Genomic DNA, 16,995 nt, shown 5'->3' on the forward strand with positions numbered 1-16,995 from the left:
CAGCTTTTTGTGTGATTCCCTAAATTGATTATAAGCTTCATAAGGGTAGGGACTGTGACCACTTTTTCTTTATACGTTCTGTAGCTTAGCTGAGCATATGGATGTGCACAGAAATAGTATGTAAGTATAAAGGAATGAATAGTGCTGGCATTGAGCAGGATGCTGAATTTGGACTCTGGAATAGACACAGATTTCAAAGTCTTAATAGACGTGTCCATGTTTTATATGGCTTTGCTTTGTCTAGAGCTTGATACCACATTCTTTTTTTTTTTTTTTTTTGCGGTATGCGGGCCTCTCCCTGTTGTGGCCTCTCCCGTTGCGGAGCACAGGCTCCGGACGCGCAGGCCCAGCGGCCATGGCTCACGGGCCCAGCCGCTCCGCGGCATATGGGATCCTCCCAGACCGGGGCACGAACCCGTATCCCCTGCATCGGCAGGCGGACTCTCAACCACTGCGCCACCAGGGAGGCCTGATACCACATTCTTTATTAATTCATTCAATAAATGCTATTGGTGTCATACTTTGTCTATTAATTTCTCAAAACGCATCATTAATTTAGTTAACTTTTTCTTATTGCTATCGTGCATGTGAATTCTCTGATCGCTTTCAGCTCAGCATTATTCTTGAAATTTCCTGCTGTTTCTAGGACTCTCTTACGGTAGATTAGTACATTACCACAGCCTCTATAGACCAATATGGTCTTTTTGTTATACACTTTATAAGACTTTGTTATTACAGGTTAGTACATAACCTCGTTCTCTATAATCCCATTATTATATACTTCCTGGTGTATCATACCATGAAAATATCATGTTCTGAGAAGTTGAAGGGTGGTGATAAGCACTATGGTAGACAGTTGCATTTCTCGAGTCACTTAATGGCTTGATTGCAAAGGTAGAATAGTACTTTTGGCTTGATACCATAGCAAGAAAGTACTACATGCTAGGTGTCAGGAGTTATACAGAAATGAGTAACACAAGCATCTAGATTCTCAAGGAGCTCACAGTCTTATGGTAGAGACTGATTTAAAAAACCTAAATAGTTATAAGACAATATCGTGAGTATTGTAGTACAGAAGTGGGTGCTAGAGTTATAGCAGCCCAAAGGAGGGGTTGATTTCTTTTGCCACAGCAGAATTACAGTTTGGGAGCTGGAGGAGACCCTATACACCCTTTGAGGACAGGGTATAGCTTAACCGTTTTTCTATCCCTGGCACCTGGCAGAGTCCCTGGCATATGGAAGGTGATGAATGATGATAAATGAGTAAGTCATCTATTCTGTGCTGTCCAATATGGTAGCTACTAGCCACATGTGACACTATTGAGTATTGGAAATGTGGCTAGTTGGAATTGAGATGTGCTGTGAGTGTGGAGTGCTCATCAGATTTTGAAGACCTATTTAAGAAAAAAGAATGTAAACTATCAAAATTTTATGTGTTGAAATGCTATTTATTTGATATATTAGGTTAAATAAAGTATATGATTAAAATTAATTTATCTATTTCTTTTTACTTTTTAAAAATATGACTACTAGAAAATAAAAAATTATGTACATGTCTTGTATTATACTTCTGATAGACTTTGCTGATCTCATTCAACTCTCTTAGAAATGACTTGACTAAGGTTACAAAATAGCAGAGATACCCTTAAAATTGAGACTTTACGTGTTGGATTTCTCCTAGTTCTCTTCCTAGGCATAAAGTAGTATAATGTACATATATAAAATTTGAGGTAAAGTGATGTAAGTTTGGTCTTGTTAAGGATGACGTGATACTCTCTGCTGTAGTTATCTTATCTTTGAGCTTAATAATCATTAAATTGTTTTTCCTTTTGTATGTAAATTTTGATCTCTGGAAAAATCTGCATGTTCAGTTCTCAGTTTTTTCACATTTGGTACTTCTATTCCCATTTCTCCCTTGCTTTTCCTCTCCCCACACTAGTATAAACAGATATACACATAGCCTCCTATTTATTCCTTCTTAATTTGTCTCCATTAACTTTCTTCAGATTATATTAACACTTTATTTTTTTGGGGGTAGATAAGCCTTTGCTGTTGCATGATGTGGTACATGGAGAGCTGGTTGGTTTAGTGGTCTTGTACGTACATTAGTTATCTCACATAATCCTCTCAAAACTGCATAAAGTATAGTCCTGTTGTGGTCCTGACTTTACAGTTGTGAAATCTCAGGCTTAGAGAGGGTGGTATGTTCAACGTCACACAGCTAATTATGCACAGAATCTGTAAGCTGGAACTGTACGAAACGGCAGGAAGCCTGGGAATTTTTCCTACACATGGACAGGCCCGTAAACATTGGGGAACTCTGGGTCCATAGAGCCGAGGGCTAAAGTATTAAGTATATGCCAGAAAAAAAAGTAAAAAAAAAAATCCATTCCAGTGAGTATGTGAATGAGTACGTGTGTATGTAACTATATGAGAGAAAGAGACAAATAAGGATAGAGAGAGAAATGAATGAGTGAGTGAATATCATTGATTTAGAAGACTGGGTCTCCATGCCTTCATCTTTCCTGCCCTTTTCTATCTTTCCTTCCTGACTCTCTTCACATTTCTGATAGTGGTATTACTCACCACCCTTCTTATTTTCTTCAGTTCAACACAGTTCAGTGCAAATAAGTATGCCTAAGTCCAAACAGATGTTCATTAACATGTTTACAATGGTTCTGTTTGGTTAGAGGGATTTCAGGTGATTTTAAATTTCTTTTTTATTTGTTCTCTGTATTATTTATTTTTTTATAGTAACATGTGAAGAAAAACTATATAAAAAGAACAGCAAAACTATTTTTATTTGGGAAAAAAATCAGTATGCTGGATAGTTTTCATTCCAAAATAAACCTTTTATCCTAAAATTTCAGAATCTCATACTTGTTCTCTGCCACACCAGTGTTCTTTGGCCTCAGTTTCATAGCCTCAAGGTGAATGGTTACAGTAAGTCAGTTTTCCAAAAGCCAATGCTGTATATACCATCTCTCTGTCACAGAGGTGAGATTTCTTTTAGAAGTAACATTTATTTTTATAGCAAAGATGTTGAAGTTTTTTTTTTTTTTTGCCAGATTGTTTTTAAACAGCAGTAGCTCACAGTGGTCATATCCTGCAAATATTTTTAAATGCTTTGAGTCTAAAGAGCCTACCTGCTGTGTTTGTGGCATAATGAGACCTTGGTTCTTGTCCAGCCTCCTATCTGATACATTTCCTTTCCAAATTACCCAGCAAGGGGTGAATTTATTTGTTGCTTTAGAACCTTTGAAAAGTCCATATTTTTCAGTTTGCTTTTCACTGTTTATTGACCTGTTTTATGTTCTTGTAAGATGCTAGTGATCAAAGGGAAGATGTTTATATTGGAAACCACATGCCTTGCCCTGAAAACCTCAATGGTTACTGCATCCATGGAAAATGTGAATTCATTTATTCTACTCAGAAGGCTTCTTGTAGGTAAGTCAGAGTACCTCCAGATCAGAGGTGAGACATTTTTTCCATCATTGGTCACTGCTCTACAGAAGGCAATGAAATGTGGATTAAAAATATTACTAAAAGGTAGTATTTATTTGCAACTGAGTTGAAAAATAAATCAGCAGCATCATTTGGAAAAAACTGGCAAGTAATATGCAAAAACAAAAACAGATGTTCTATTAGGGTTTTGAGATGGACTTAACATTTTTAATATTACGCTATGTATTTTTTAATATAAAAATATGCCATAAACCAACATTATTTTGGTTTTTAGGCAGTCTATCATGGAGTGGTTTGAGGGACTAGAGAATGTGTTAAGAACCAAGGACATGTAACTCAAATAAAATTTATAGTAAAATAGATTTCTAAAAATAAGGGAATGTGGAGGTAGAATCAGGTGTGATATGAGAGATGGAAACAGAAAGGGGGTGAGTCTTCAACTGTGTGATTCCAGAGAGGTTATGTGACTTGTTCAAACTCAGTAGCAAGTTAGAAATAGAGCTGAGACAAAACTAGGGCTCAAATTTCCTGATAGTCAACCTGATGATCTTTGTGCTTTTTGCTCTTCTGTGTCTGTACTGATAACACTTCTTGCCGCTGCTTCTGGGAGCTTGTCCTCCACCTCACGATGGTCTAGTGGGCCAGGCAATGTTTCCAGACTGGGGGAGATTGCTCTCATTCTGCTCACTCCTGCCCCCCTGCAGTTTGGCCAGTGAATCTTTGTCTCAAGAAGTAAAAGAAAGCTGTGTGAAACCAGGTCTCCTGGTTCCTTTATTCCTTTAGCGCCATTCTCCTGACTCTTCCCCCCCCCACCCCACTCTCCTACTTAAAAAATAAAACAAAACAAAACACTATAAACTGTTTTAATGGTTATTAAGAATTCTTTGTGAAGCTTTCTGCTTCTTCCTGATTGAAAGGTTTTCTTGTCTTTGAAGGAGCTAGCACCAGCCCCCCCCCACCCCTTTTCTTGAACATTGAAAAAAATACAGCCATGCTGTGGCCCATATATACAATGGAATATTACTCAGCCATAAAAAGAAACAAAATTGAGTTATTTATAGTGAGGTGGATGGACCTAGGGTCTGTCATACAGAGTGAAGTAAGTCAGAGAGAGAAAAACAAATACCATATGCTAACACATATATATGGAATCTAAAAAAAAAAAAAATGGTTCTGATGAACCTAGGGGCAGGACAGGAATAAAGATGTAGACATAGAGAATGGACTTGAGGACATGGGGATGGGGAAGGGTAAGCTGAGACCAAGTGAGAGAGTAGTATTGACATATACACACTACCAAATGTAAAATAGATCGCTAGTGTGAAGCGGCCACATAGTACAGGGGATCAGCTCGGTGCTTTGTGACCACCTAGAGGGGTGGGATAGGGAGGGTGGGAGGGAGGGAGACGCAAGAGGGAAGAGATATGGGAACATATGTATATGTATAACTGATTCACTTTGTTATAAAGCAGAAAATAACACACCATTGTAAAGCAATTATACTCCAATAAAGATGTTAAAAAAAATACAGCCATGCAAGGGAGAACAGACCAGTTTTAAAATAAAATCATACAGTGGATTCCTCATACTTGTCTCACAGTGACATACATACCTTGAAAGAAGATCAGATCATGTTGTCCTCTTAGGATAGAGTGTCTTTTAAGATCCCTAACATTGAGGGATGAGAGGGGATGATGTCCTGATAATGAAGTGGTGATACCAGGTCACTTTGTAGTATTTTACTCATTGACAGTAAGAAGACTGAATGGGGGCTTCCCTGGTGGTGCAGTAGTTCAGGATCCCCCTGCCAATGCAGGGGACATGGGTTCGAGCCCTGATCCGGGAGGATCCTACATGCCGCAGAGCAACTAAGCCCATGCACCACAACTACTGAAGCCTGCACGCCTATAGCCTGTGCTCCTCAGCAAGAGAAGCCACCGCAGTGAGAAGCCCGTGCACCGTGGCGAAGAGTGGCCCCCGCTCGCCGCAACTAGAGAAAGCCCCGTGCGTAGCAACGAAGACCCAACGCAGCCAAAAATAAAGATAAATAAATAAAATAAAATAAAATAACAATAACAGAAAAGAGAACTGAAGAATAGACCAAATTTGTTTAAAAATAAAAAAAAGAAGTCTGAATGGTTTAGTAGTTAAAGGCTTTGGAATCAGATATATCGGATTGGCCAGTTTTTGGCTATGCCCTTTGGAAGTTACTTAAAATTTCTAAGCCTCATTTTCCTTATTTGTAAAAAAAAATAATAATGGTACTTGTTTCCTAGTGTTGTTAAAATTAAATGAGCTAGTGTATGCAAAGTGCTGAGCACAATGCCTGTTACACAATGTGTGTTTAAGAAATAACAATTGATGTTATTAGACTGTACGCACCATTAGGTTAGGGACCCTGCTCTACTAACCACTCTCTACCTAGTGCCTAGCATAGGGCCGCTTCCAGTAGCTACTCAGTAAGTAGTTTTTGAATGACATGTGATGATGGCCAACTTTTCCCTCTTCAGACCAGAGGTGTTTCTTAAATGCTACAGAATCTCTTTTCTGCATTCTTGTAACTCCAAAAAGCAGGTGATCTTTTTTTTTTTGTCTAAGCATTTATAGTGTCCACAAGAACCAGTCCATAGTATCAAGTGCATTTCCACTGGTAGGTGTATGTGTTTGAGTATCAGTAAACAGGCAGGGATGAACACTCTTTAGGCACAGTCCTATTATTAGGTTAAAATCTTTTAGCATTATCCCATCATTAGTTTGTTTATTTATTGCCTATTTTGTACCAAATCCTACCTGGTACTGGGGTCTCAAATTCAAATATGACATGGGGGCTTCCCTGGTGGCGCAGTGGTTGAGAGTCTGCCTGCTGATGCAGGGGACACGGGTTCATGCCCCGGTCCGGGAAGATCCCACATGCAGCGGAGCGGCTAGGCCTGTGAGCCATGGCCACTGAGCCTGCGCGTCTGGAGCCTGTGGTCCGCAACGGGAGAGGCCACAACAGTGAGAGGCCCACGTACCACAAAAAAAAAAAAATAAATAAAAAATGACATGGATCTAGCCTTCAAAAAAACATACAGTCTGGTGGCAGCGACTGACAAATAATACACAATTAAAACATAATATGAAAAATGCTATCATACATAGATATGCATGAGGTGATTTGGGACTTCAAAAAAGCACTTCAACCTGAAGGGGGCATGGAGGACATTGCAGGAGGAGGGGCAAATCTTACAGGGACATTTGTGCCAACCCAGGAGGTTGTCCTCTGTGTTAAAGGCAGTGAGAAGCCATTTAAGGATTTAAATAAGAACGATGTGTTCAGATCTGAAAGCCACCCTGGTGGCTTGGTGAAAAATGGATTAGAAGGCTGAATGTTAGGAGACTGTGTATGAGTGAGCAGTGAGAGCCTGAACCAAGTAACGAAGTTGTAGTGGGAGTGAGATGAGATAAGTTACAGAGAGAAAACAGGTGGCTGAATCCATAGGTTTTGGTGACCAGTTGAGTATGAAGATGGGAATGTGGGAGTTGGTGGAGGGTCATGGGAAGGAAGAATCAAAAGAGTCTCCCAGGTTTCTGGCTGATGCAAAATTGAGTGGGGAAAGAGAATGGGGGCAGGAGGTTTGCGGGGACATGATGTACTGAGCTTAGTAATGCTTGGTCTCAGGTGCCTGTGGGGTATCCTCTTACCTAGTAGGCTACTGGGTATCTGTGGTTTTGGAACTCATGAGACAGATGAACATTGAAGGTGTGTTTGGGAATCATTCCATCTCTAGCATATCCCTTCTAATTCCTACTCAGCAGTCCTTCCACCCAACTGGGCCTCCAAGTAATTGATCTCTCACCCTGCATGTCCTCATCGCCTCCTTACTCAGCTTAACTTGTGGTCAATCCTTGCAGTCCGTCTCTTGCTTCATCATATACTCACTTGACAAAACTATAATCCAGGTTCATTCCAGCTTCCCGCCTACTGTATACCTACACTCACCAGACTGACTGGTCTCACTGACCTTTGTACTCAGTGGGCCCTTTATACTGCCGGCAGTCACTCTGTAACTGCGGTCCTTTTATCCTCCTCTCCTAGATAAGGTGACTGCTTTATACCGTCACCCCTCTCTTCAGACTGTCAACACCTCCTCTCTCATCCTCACTCTCAGCTGATGATCTTGTTTCCAAGTTCACTGAGAAAACTGAAGCAATATGAGGAGAATGCCCACAGACTTTTTACTATCACTGCCAGCAGTGCTCCCCCTTTTTCTTCTTATCATATATTCTTGTGTACATATATTTTTCAATATATTTGTAAATATATTTTTATTTCTTTTACCTTGAAAGATATTTGTCATTCTTACCTCTACCAACTACTGTCCCATTTCTGTCCTTTCCTTTGTAGAAGAACTCAAAACAGTTGTCTATAATCTGTCTCCAGTTTCTCACTTCCCATCTCTCATGAATCCACCCCAATAGGCTTTTGCCACCCAGCACTTCACTGAGACTGTTCTTGTTACTAAATTCATTAGTCAATTCTCAAGCTTAAATTACTTTTGAACGATCAGTGGCGTTTGACCTCCTGTGTGATAGGCATTCTTCACTTGGCTTCCTGGATGACACTCTCTTGGTTTTCTCCTACCTAACTGGCCATTCCTTTCAGCCTTCTTGCCTGGGTCCTCTTTTGCTTCCTGGTCTCTCAGTGTTGGTGTACCACCAGGATCCCGTCCTGGTCCTTTTCCTTAGTGATTCCATCCAGCCTCAGGGCTTTACATGACGTATGCTAATGACCCCCAGACCTCTCTTCTCAGTGTGGGACTCACAGATCTCTCTCCCTCACTGCCATTTTCACATGGTTGTCTGACACCCCAAGCTAACGGGACCTAAGCTGATCTGATCTGTCTACCCTCCCATAAACCTATTCCATCTATAACTTCTCCATCTCAGTTGATGCCAACTCCATCTTTTCATTGGTTTAGACAAAACACTTCTGATACATCTTTGACTTCTGTCTTTGTCATACTCCATGTTTAGTCAGTTGAGGAGTCCTCTTCGCTCTATTTCAGAATATATCCAGAATTTGATTAGTTCTCATCATTGTCACTGCCATTCCTAGTCCAGGCACCATTTTCCCCCTCTGGCAGTAGCCTTCCTGATTGTATCCTAAATAGTCCATATTCAACACAGCAGGCAGAGTGAGACTTTTAAAATAAAAGTCAGTTCATGTCCTTCTTCTGCTAACGCCCTTCCAGCAACTCCTCCGCCTTCTGAATGAGGAGAACTTCACAGGTGGGCCCCTTACCTCTCTGTCTTGGTCCCCTGCTTCCCTTTGGCTGGCCCACTCCAGCCATACTTGCTATTTCTTGGGCACACCGTGCACTCGTGCTCCCACCTCAGGGGCTTTGCACTGACTCTTCCTTTGCCTGTTATGCTGTCTTCCCACTTGTCCACATGGCAAACTCCCTGACCTCTTTTACATCCTTACTCACATGTCTCTTACTGAAGCCTACTTGACCACCTTACTTAAAGTTGCAGTCCTCCCTTGCTGGCCCATACCTGGCACTCATGTTATCCCTTAGTTCTCTCTCTTCTCTCTCTTGTGTAGTACATGTCACCTTCTAACATAACCATTTAATTTGCTTTTCGTGTTTCTTGACCCTCCCTCCCTGACTAGAGGGTAAATAGGCCAGAGATCTTCGTTCACTGATGTATCCCAAATGCCCATTATAGTACTTGGCACATGTCAAGTGCTCAATAAATGTGTTAAATGGATGACTGAATGAGTCAGCCCATGAGGCCATGGGAGTGAATGAAATTACTATGGAGGGTATGGGGATGAAAGAGTAGGCAGTAGAGGACCAAATGTCTGGATCTGCCTTTAATCAGCAACAGAAGAAGTAGTGCTAACCTAGAAGTTAATACTCTGGGTATTTGGAGAATATAACCCTAAAGTCAGGTGCAGAAAATAATGTCCAGGGAGGATTGCCTGAATCATATATGGCCTATACATTCTTTTTGATATTCTGATTTTTAATCTTTGGGTTAAGCTAAAGTGTCAGAGAGCTGAATAACTAGGACATTGTTATAGCTCCCTATGGAACTATTTATTTCAGTGAGCTTTGAGTTTTGGCTGTTAGCCTACCATGAAAGACATTATTTTAAATAATCCTATGAGACTTCATTATTAAATTTATTGCAGCTATATTATTGAGGATGATGTTCTCTGTATGAGAAAGTACCCTCTTTTTTTTTTTTTTTTTTTGGTCACACCACACGGCTTGTAGTGATCTTAGTTCCCCGACCAGGGATTGAACCTGTGCCCTTGGCACTGAAAGCGCCTAGTCCTAACTACTGGACCGCCAGGGAATTCCCAGAAAGTACCCTCTTTAAGTGAGGACTAATGAGATAAAGTTCCCTTAAATTTATTAAAAATAGTAACTGTGATTCTTTATTTTTTTAAATTGAAGTATAATTGATTTACAATATTATATTAGTTTCAAGTATACAGCATAGTGATTCAGTATTTTTATACATTATACTCCATTAAAAGTTATTACAAAATAATGGCTATAATTCCCTGTGCTGTACAATATATCCTTGTTGCTTATCTATTTTAAACATAGTAGTTTGTATCTCTTAATGTCATACCCTCATCTTGCACCTCCTCACGTCCCTCTCCCCACTGGTAACCACTAGTTTGTTTCCTATATCTGTGAGTCTGTTTTTTTTTTTTTTGCTATCTACAATCGTTTTATTTTTTTAGATTCCACAAATAAGTGATATCATACAGTATTTGTCTTTCTCTGACTTATTTCACTAAGCATAATATCTCTGTGTCCTTCCATGTTGCTGCAGATGGCAGAATTTCATTGTTTTTTATGGCTGAGGAGTGTTCCATTGTATATATACATATAGCACATCTTCTTTATCCATTTGTCTGTTGATGCGCACTTGGGTTGTTTCCGTATCTTGGCTATTGTAAATAGTGCTGCTATGAACATTGGGATGTATGTATCTTTTCAAGTTAGTGTTTTTGTTTTTTTCTGGATATATGTCCAGGAGTGGAATTTCTGTGTCATAAGGTAGGTCTATTTTAGTTTTTTGAGGAATCTCCATACTGTTTTCCATAGTGGCTGCACAATTTACATTCCCACCAACAGTGTAGGAGGGTTCCCTTTTCTCCACATCATTGTCAACATTTGTTATTTGTGGACTTTTTGATGATTGCCATTCTGACAGATGTGAGGTGATATCTCATTTTTTTTTGTTTTACATTTTGTTAATAAATAGTGATGTTGAGCATCTTTTCACGTGTAAGCCATCTGTGTGTCTTCTTTGGAAAAATGTCTATTCAGGTCTTCTGCCCATTTTTTTTTAATTTTTAAAATTTATTTTTATTTTTGGTTGCATTGGGTCTTAGTTTCAGCACGTGGGATCTTCGTTGAGGTATGTGGGATCTTCAGTTGTGGCACGAGGGCTCCTCGTTGCAGTGCGTGGGCTTCTCTATAGCTGTGGCATGTGGGTATTCTCTCTCTAGTTGTGGCACGCAGGCTTCAGGGCACGTGGGCTCTGTAGTTTGTGGCATGCAGTCTCTCTAGTTGAGGCGCGTGAGCTCAGTAGTTGTGGCATGCGGGCTTAGTTGTCCCATGGCATGTGGGATCTTAGTTCCCCGAGCAGGGATCGAACCTGCGTCCCCTGCATTGTAAAGCGGATTCTTTACCACTGGACCACCAGGGAAGTACCTTCTGCCCATTTTTTGATTGGTTTGTTTTGTTGATATTGAGTTGTATGAGCTGTTTATATATTTTGGGTATTAACTCCTTATCAATCGTATCATTGCAAATATTTTCTGCCATTCAATAGGTTGTCTTTTCGTTTTGTCTATGGTTTCCTTTGCTGTGCAAAAGCTTTTAGGTTTCATTTGGTCCCATTTGTTCAGTTTTACTTTTATTTCTTTTGCCTTGGGAGCTAGATCCAAAAAAATATCGCTACGATTTATGTCAGAGTGTTCTGCCTATGTTCTCTTCTAGGTATTTCATGGTTTTCAGGTCTTATGTTCAGGTTTAATCCATTTTGAGTTTATTTTTGCATATGGTGTGAGGAAATGTTCTAATCTCATTCTTTTACATGTAGTTGTCCAGTTACTGTGATTCTTTTGAACAACGGGCTTGATTTCATTTTTGGAGATTGTATTTTTTTTTTTTTTTTTTTGCGGTGCGTGGGCCTCTCACTGCTGTGGCCTCTCCCGTTGTGGAGCACAGGCTCCGGATGCGCAGGCTCAGCGGCCATGGCTCACGGGCCCAGCCGCTCCGCGGCATGTGGGATCTTCCCGGACCGGGGCACGAACCCGTGTCCCCTGCATCGGCAGGCGGACTCTCAACCACTGCGCCACCAGGGAAGCCCCGAGATTGTATTTTGTATCAGTGATTTTATCTCTTTTCCTTTTCCTCTACCTTTTCCATTTCCTGTTCCTTCTCCCCTCCCCTTTCCTTCTCCCCTCCCCTCCCCTTTCCTTCCCCTCCCCTTTCCCTCCCCTCCCCATCTCTCCTCTCCTCTCCCCTCCTCTCCTCTCCCCTTCTTTCCTTCATCCAGTGGTTTTTAGTATATTCACAGAGTTGTGCAGTCACCACAGTCAGTTTTACATTTCATTACCCCAAGAGGAAACTCTATACCCTTTAGCTATTACTCCCAAATCTCCCCATCCTCCTCAGCCTTAGACAACCAATAATCTACTTTGTCTCTATAGATTTATATGTTCTGGTCATTTCATTTAAGTGGATTATATTCATATAATATGTGGTCTTCTGTGTCTTTCACTTAGCATACTGTTTCCAAGGTTTATCCATGTTGTGGCATATATCGGTATTTTGTTCCTTTTTGTGGCTGAATAATATTTCATTGGATGGGTAATACCACATTTTTTAATCCACTTACCAGTTGATGAATAGTTAGACTGTTTCCACTTTTTGGCTATTATGAATAATGCTGCCTTGAATAATTTTTTGCAAGTTTTTGTGTGGACATATGTTTTAATTTCACTTGGGTAATTGCCTAGGAGTGGAATTGCTGGACTAAATGCTAACTCTATGTTTAACTTTTTGTGGAACTGCCGGACTATTATCAAAAGTGGCTGCATCATTTTATATTCTCTACAGTAACCTTGCCATCACTTGTTATTATCTGACTTTTTGATTTCTAATGGGTATATTAGATAGCTCATCATACTGTGGTTTTGATTTGTATTTCCATGATGACTAATGATGTTAGTGCTTATTTGTCATTTATCTATCTTGTTTGGAGAAATGTCTATTCAGATATTTTGCCTATTTTGTATTTTTTTGTCTTTTTGTTAATGAATTATAATAGTTTTTTAATATATTCTAGATACAGTCTCTTATCAGATATATAGTTTGCAAAAATTTTCTCCTGTGGGTTATCTTTTCACTTTCTTGATAGTGTCCTTATGTACAAAAGATTTAATTTTGATTTAGCCCAATTTAACTTTTTTGTTCTTGTTTTTGTTGTCATATGAAGAAATCATTGCCTCATCTAAGGTCATGAATATTTACTTTCCTTTTTTCCCCCCAAGAGTTTTGTAGTTTTAGCTCTTACACTTAGATCTGTGATCCATTTGAGTTAATTTGTGTATGTGGTGAGAAAGAGGTCCAGCTTCATTCTTTTGTATGCGGGTGCCCAATTGTCGCAGTACCATTTGTTGAAGAGACTGTTCTTTTCCCATCAAGTTGTCTTAGCACCCTTGTCGAAAATCAGTTGACCATAGATGTGTGGGTGTATTTATGGGCTCTCAGTTATGTTTTATGATCTGTATATCTACTGTACTACTATTTTTTGTCTGCTAGGAAGCTTAGAACCCAGTGTGCAACCTTCTGGCAGGCGGCTAGGAACCTCAAGGGTAGGATTGGTGGACTCACATCACCCCTGGCTTCCCCTGTTTACTTACTTCCAGGTTTCTTCCTTGCTATGTGTGTTTTATTAAAAATTATTTTTTTGTAATGAAGTGTGGGTCATTAATAAATATCCTTATATGTCAGATGTTTTATTAATCAGTTCTAACCGAAGGCTGGCTAATTTACACATTTTGCTTCTGTCAACTAAAAAATGTGAATTTTCTATTAAGTATCTTAAATGTTTCCCCCTGTCAAATTACTATCATCATCTGATGTTGCCTTTTTATTTACTCTTAATTGGAATTCAGATAATTTCTAAGATTCACACCTGTTTGACTGCTTGGCTGTCAAAATAATAACTTATTTTCATCTCCCCCCCTGAATTTTAAATGATTATATTATGTGTACTGAAAAGTATCTTGAATGTAATTTGGTGTTATGTTCAGAGAACTGTAAATGTTTATATCTATTTATTCAATAATCCCACTTCCAGGTATCTAACCTAAGGGATAACACTAAATATAGAAAAGTGCACATTCATCATAATATCCACCACACCTAATTCATAATTCTGAAAAATGGAAAATAACTGATATGTCTAAGAGCAAGGAATAGATAAGTTAGCTGTATTATAGCCACTGAATGGGATATTGTGAATCCATTTTTAAATGACAGTAATAAAGTAGTATAAAGACTACTTAGCAGCTTTAAAATTAATGTGATATAATGATAAGTGGAAGAAGCACTTTATAAAATAGTCATATTAGAAAGAGTAGAAGGAAATACAATGATGGCAATGTGTTTTTTTTAGATGGTGGGAGAGTGCCTGATTTGCTGTTTCTGTTTAAGTTTGTCATTCTTTTGTATGTTTTAATTTTAAAACCTGGAATTATTGAAATTTATAGGAATCCTTTTTTTCCCCTTTTTCAGATGTGAATCTGGTTACACTGGACAGCACTGTGAAAAGACAGACTTTAGTATTCTCTATGTAGTGCCAAGTAGGCAAAAGCTCACTCATGTTCTTATTGCAGCAATTATTGGAGCTGTACAGATTGCCATTATAGTAGCAATTGTCATGTGCATAACAAGGTAGGTAATGGCCTAAGAAACACCAACTTTCAATTAGAGGCGGGTGGCTGTTAAAGAAGAACCTTGAAACACTCAAAATGATAGGGACTTTACGTCCACCAGCCTATTAGGAAGAAATCCTAGGATCAGTTCTCTAAGGTTTCCATGTAGGTCTGACCTCTCAGTGTCTTGCTGCTTTAGAATTTGGTCAAGAACTCACTCCCAGGGTTACAGGCTGCAAGCAGAGGAAGCGTGAGGACATTCAGTGGCATAAAGGAATTTCGAGATCTTAGAACTATGTGTGTGCTTCAAGCACTGAATTTAGGGACAGCGATGGTAGCAGAATGGTCTGCACATGCGCGTAAGAGCCATGCAGAAACTTTTTAAGTCCTGCAGAACTGATTAGGTCTTATGCCCCAAGAATATACTTTATCCATAGTAAATATAATAAGGGAAGAAATCAGAGGTTAAAGAAAACTGCTTTTTTATATGTTGTCTTAACATTACTTCATTTTCTGCAATACAGTCATAAATATTAAACTTCAGAATTCTCTATCATAACCCAAACTGTTGGAGTTTATCATAACTAACCCCCAAACTAAAGGACATATTTGGAGTGCAGTTAGCCTAAAAATGGGTGCTTTCCAGGCTGAGTGGAAATATGTAAGTCAGAACTGAACTGGACCTGGGAGAAGTCAAAGCAAATTAAGTTCATCTTGTCTTTATGCTTCCCAGTCTCATGTCTTTTCTTCTTGCTTGCTTTGTCCTACCTCCTTTAAGGCTTGGTTCAGAGTCCCATAAACATCATCTCTATACTTTTCTGTATTATTCTGGGCAGAGGGTTGGAATTTATCAAGGGCAGATATTGGCAGGCCATAATGGATTTATGGCTCTTCTATCCAAAGACAGGATAGAAGCAGACCTTCAGTGGTCTCAGCCATCTGGAGCTAAAACGATAAATCTAGAAATGATAAAAAATATTCTCTGAGTAGCAGGTAGTTTTCATAAACTTTAAGCACTAAAGCCAGTGGACTTTTATTCTGTAGAACAGATGATCTGCCCTTAGGCAAGACTACTGAGTATAAAATTTGACAGTAGATTAAAGTAGAGACATAATATTATAAAACATAATGACAGCACAAAGAGAAAATAGAAAAAAAAAACTACCGTGTAACAGCAGGGCTGCCTGTGGCTATTTAACACAGGCTCAGAGGTTAAGTAATGTGCCTGTGGTCATCCAGCAGCAAGTGGAAGTGTCTGGGTTTGGGTTTGGTGCTGCCTCACTTCCTAAATCATTCCTCTTTCCACTGAACCACCAAGAGGAGGAGGGTCTATGTGGAGGCACCTTGGGAAATAGATTTGCCAAGTATGACCATCGCATGGGAGCAAGGTTCAAACCTGATTTTGTAGTGGTTCAGGGTTGTTGAACAGGGGAGGGACTTGGTATGAACCATTTTTCCAGAGCATTAATCCGAATGTCATCTGAAAAATTCACCAGAGGAGAGAAAATGTGAGGTTGGGGGAGACCATTTAGGACATTATTAGAGTAAAGCAGGAGTGGAGTAAGAGATGATTTTGAAGATGAACGAAAGAAAGAAGGTAATAAGGTAAAGGTAAGGGAAGATTTTGAGACCCAGTGATAGTGCCATCTTTAAGAACAAAGGATGTTGAAGTCAGCAGGAAGTTATTTTGCATTCAACCCCTTCATTCTAGAGAAGTGAGGAAACTGGAGCCCTGGGATGGGAAGTATCTTAGCCAAGATCACAGAGATAGTTCAGCCCTTTTACAGATCCTATCCAGCCTTTTGTCCAGCTCTCTGCTTTGATTCTCACTGTGCTGTAATCCTCAACGACTAAATTAAAGATACCCGGCAAGTAGTTTTCAAGGTAGTACCCCCACCCCCAATTTATACCCCAAATGCATTTGCTGCCTTCACAGACATGTCAGCATTGCCATATATTTATTTTTAACTGTGTTACAGTGTCTTCACTGCCCTCCATCTCTATGTCTGAAGGGTCATCTCATTGAATTTATCATAGATCTCTCCCTGAGGGCTTTTTATTGTGGCATTTTCTCCTCTAGAATGTCTTGCTCATGTGGATTTAGGATATTATAATTATGCACTTGGACTTATCTTCACTGCATTTTTTTAAGGAGTGCCTCTCCCACATAGTCCATTACGGGACAGCTGTTCACTTATCCTGGGGTGGCTGTTACATATGAGGAATCTTCCTTTAAAAGGAGATTCTCACTGACCCACTTATCAAGACTGCATAAGTGAAATTTTCTTCTTTTATGCTTGTAATCTTCTTTCATGTTGAACATCACCTTAGCCAAACCCCTTTATTGTATAGATGAAAAAACCGTGGTCCCGGGAAGTTGGAACTTGTCCAATGTCAAGGTGAGTTTGTGACAGTTGCAGAGGGTTGCTTGCCCTCTCAACCAGTGTCCCCATTTATGAAATGGAGATGATTCCATCACTGTCTACCTCCAAGTGTTTTTATGAGGATGAGTAAGGTAAAATCTGTGAAAAACAGTATGTAAAATGGAAGCATTACCATCAAGGCTTTTA

General features: G+C 39.6%; 1 protein-coding gene across 1 annotated transcript in view; it reads left to right on the forward strand.

Moving 5' to 3' along the window:
- Positions 1 to 16,995, forward strand: part of TMEFF1 (transmembrane protein with EGF like and two follistatin like domains 1) — a 94,991-nt gene that overhangs the window by 76,034 nt on the left and 1,962 nt on the right. Inside the window, exons 8-9 of the mRNA XM_060101083.1 lie at positions 3,324 to 3,447; positions 14,286 to 14,444. Of these exons, the coding sequence (XP_059957066.1) occupies positions 3,324 to 3,447; positions 14,286 to 14,444 (283 nt within the window). The remainder of the gene's footprint in view (positions 1 to 3,323; positions 3,448 to 14,285; positions 14,445 to 16,995) is intronic.

Source organism: Mesoplodon densirostris, chromosome 6 (assembly GCF_025265405.1).
Source record: "Mesoplodon densirostris isolate mMesDen1 chromosome 6, mMesDen1 primary haplotype, whole genome shotgun sequence".
Classification (NCBI taxonomy): Eukaryota; Metazoa; Chordata; class Mammalia; order Artiodactyla; family Ziphiidae; genus Mesoplodon; species Mesoplodon densirostris.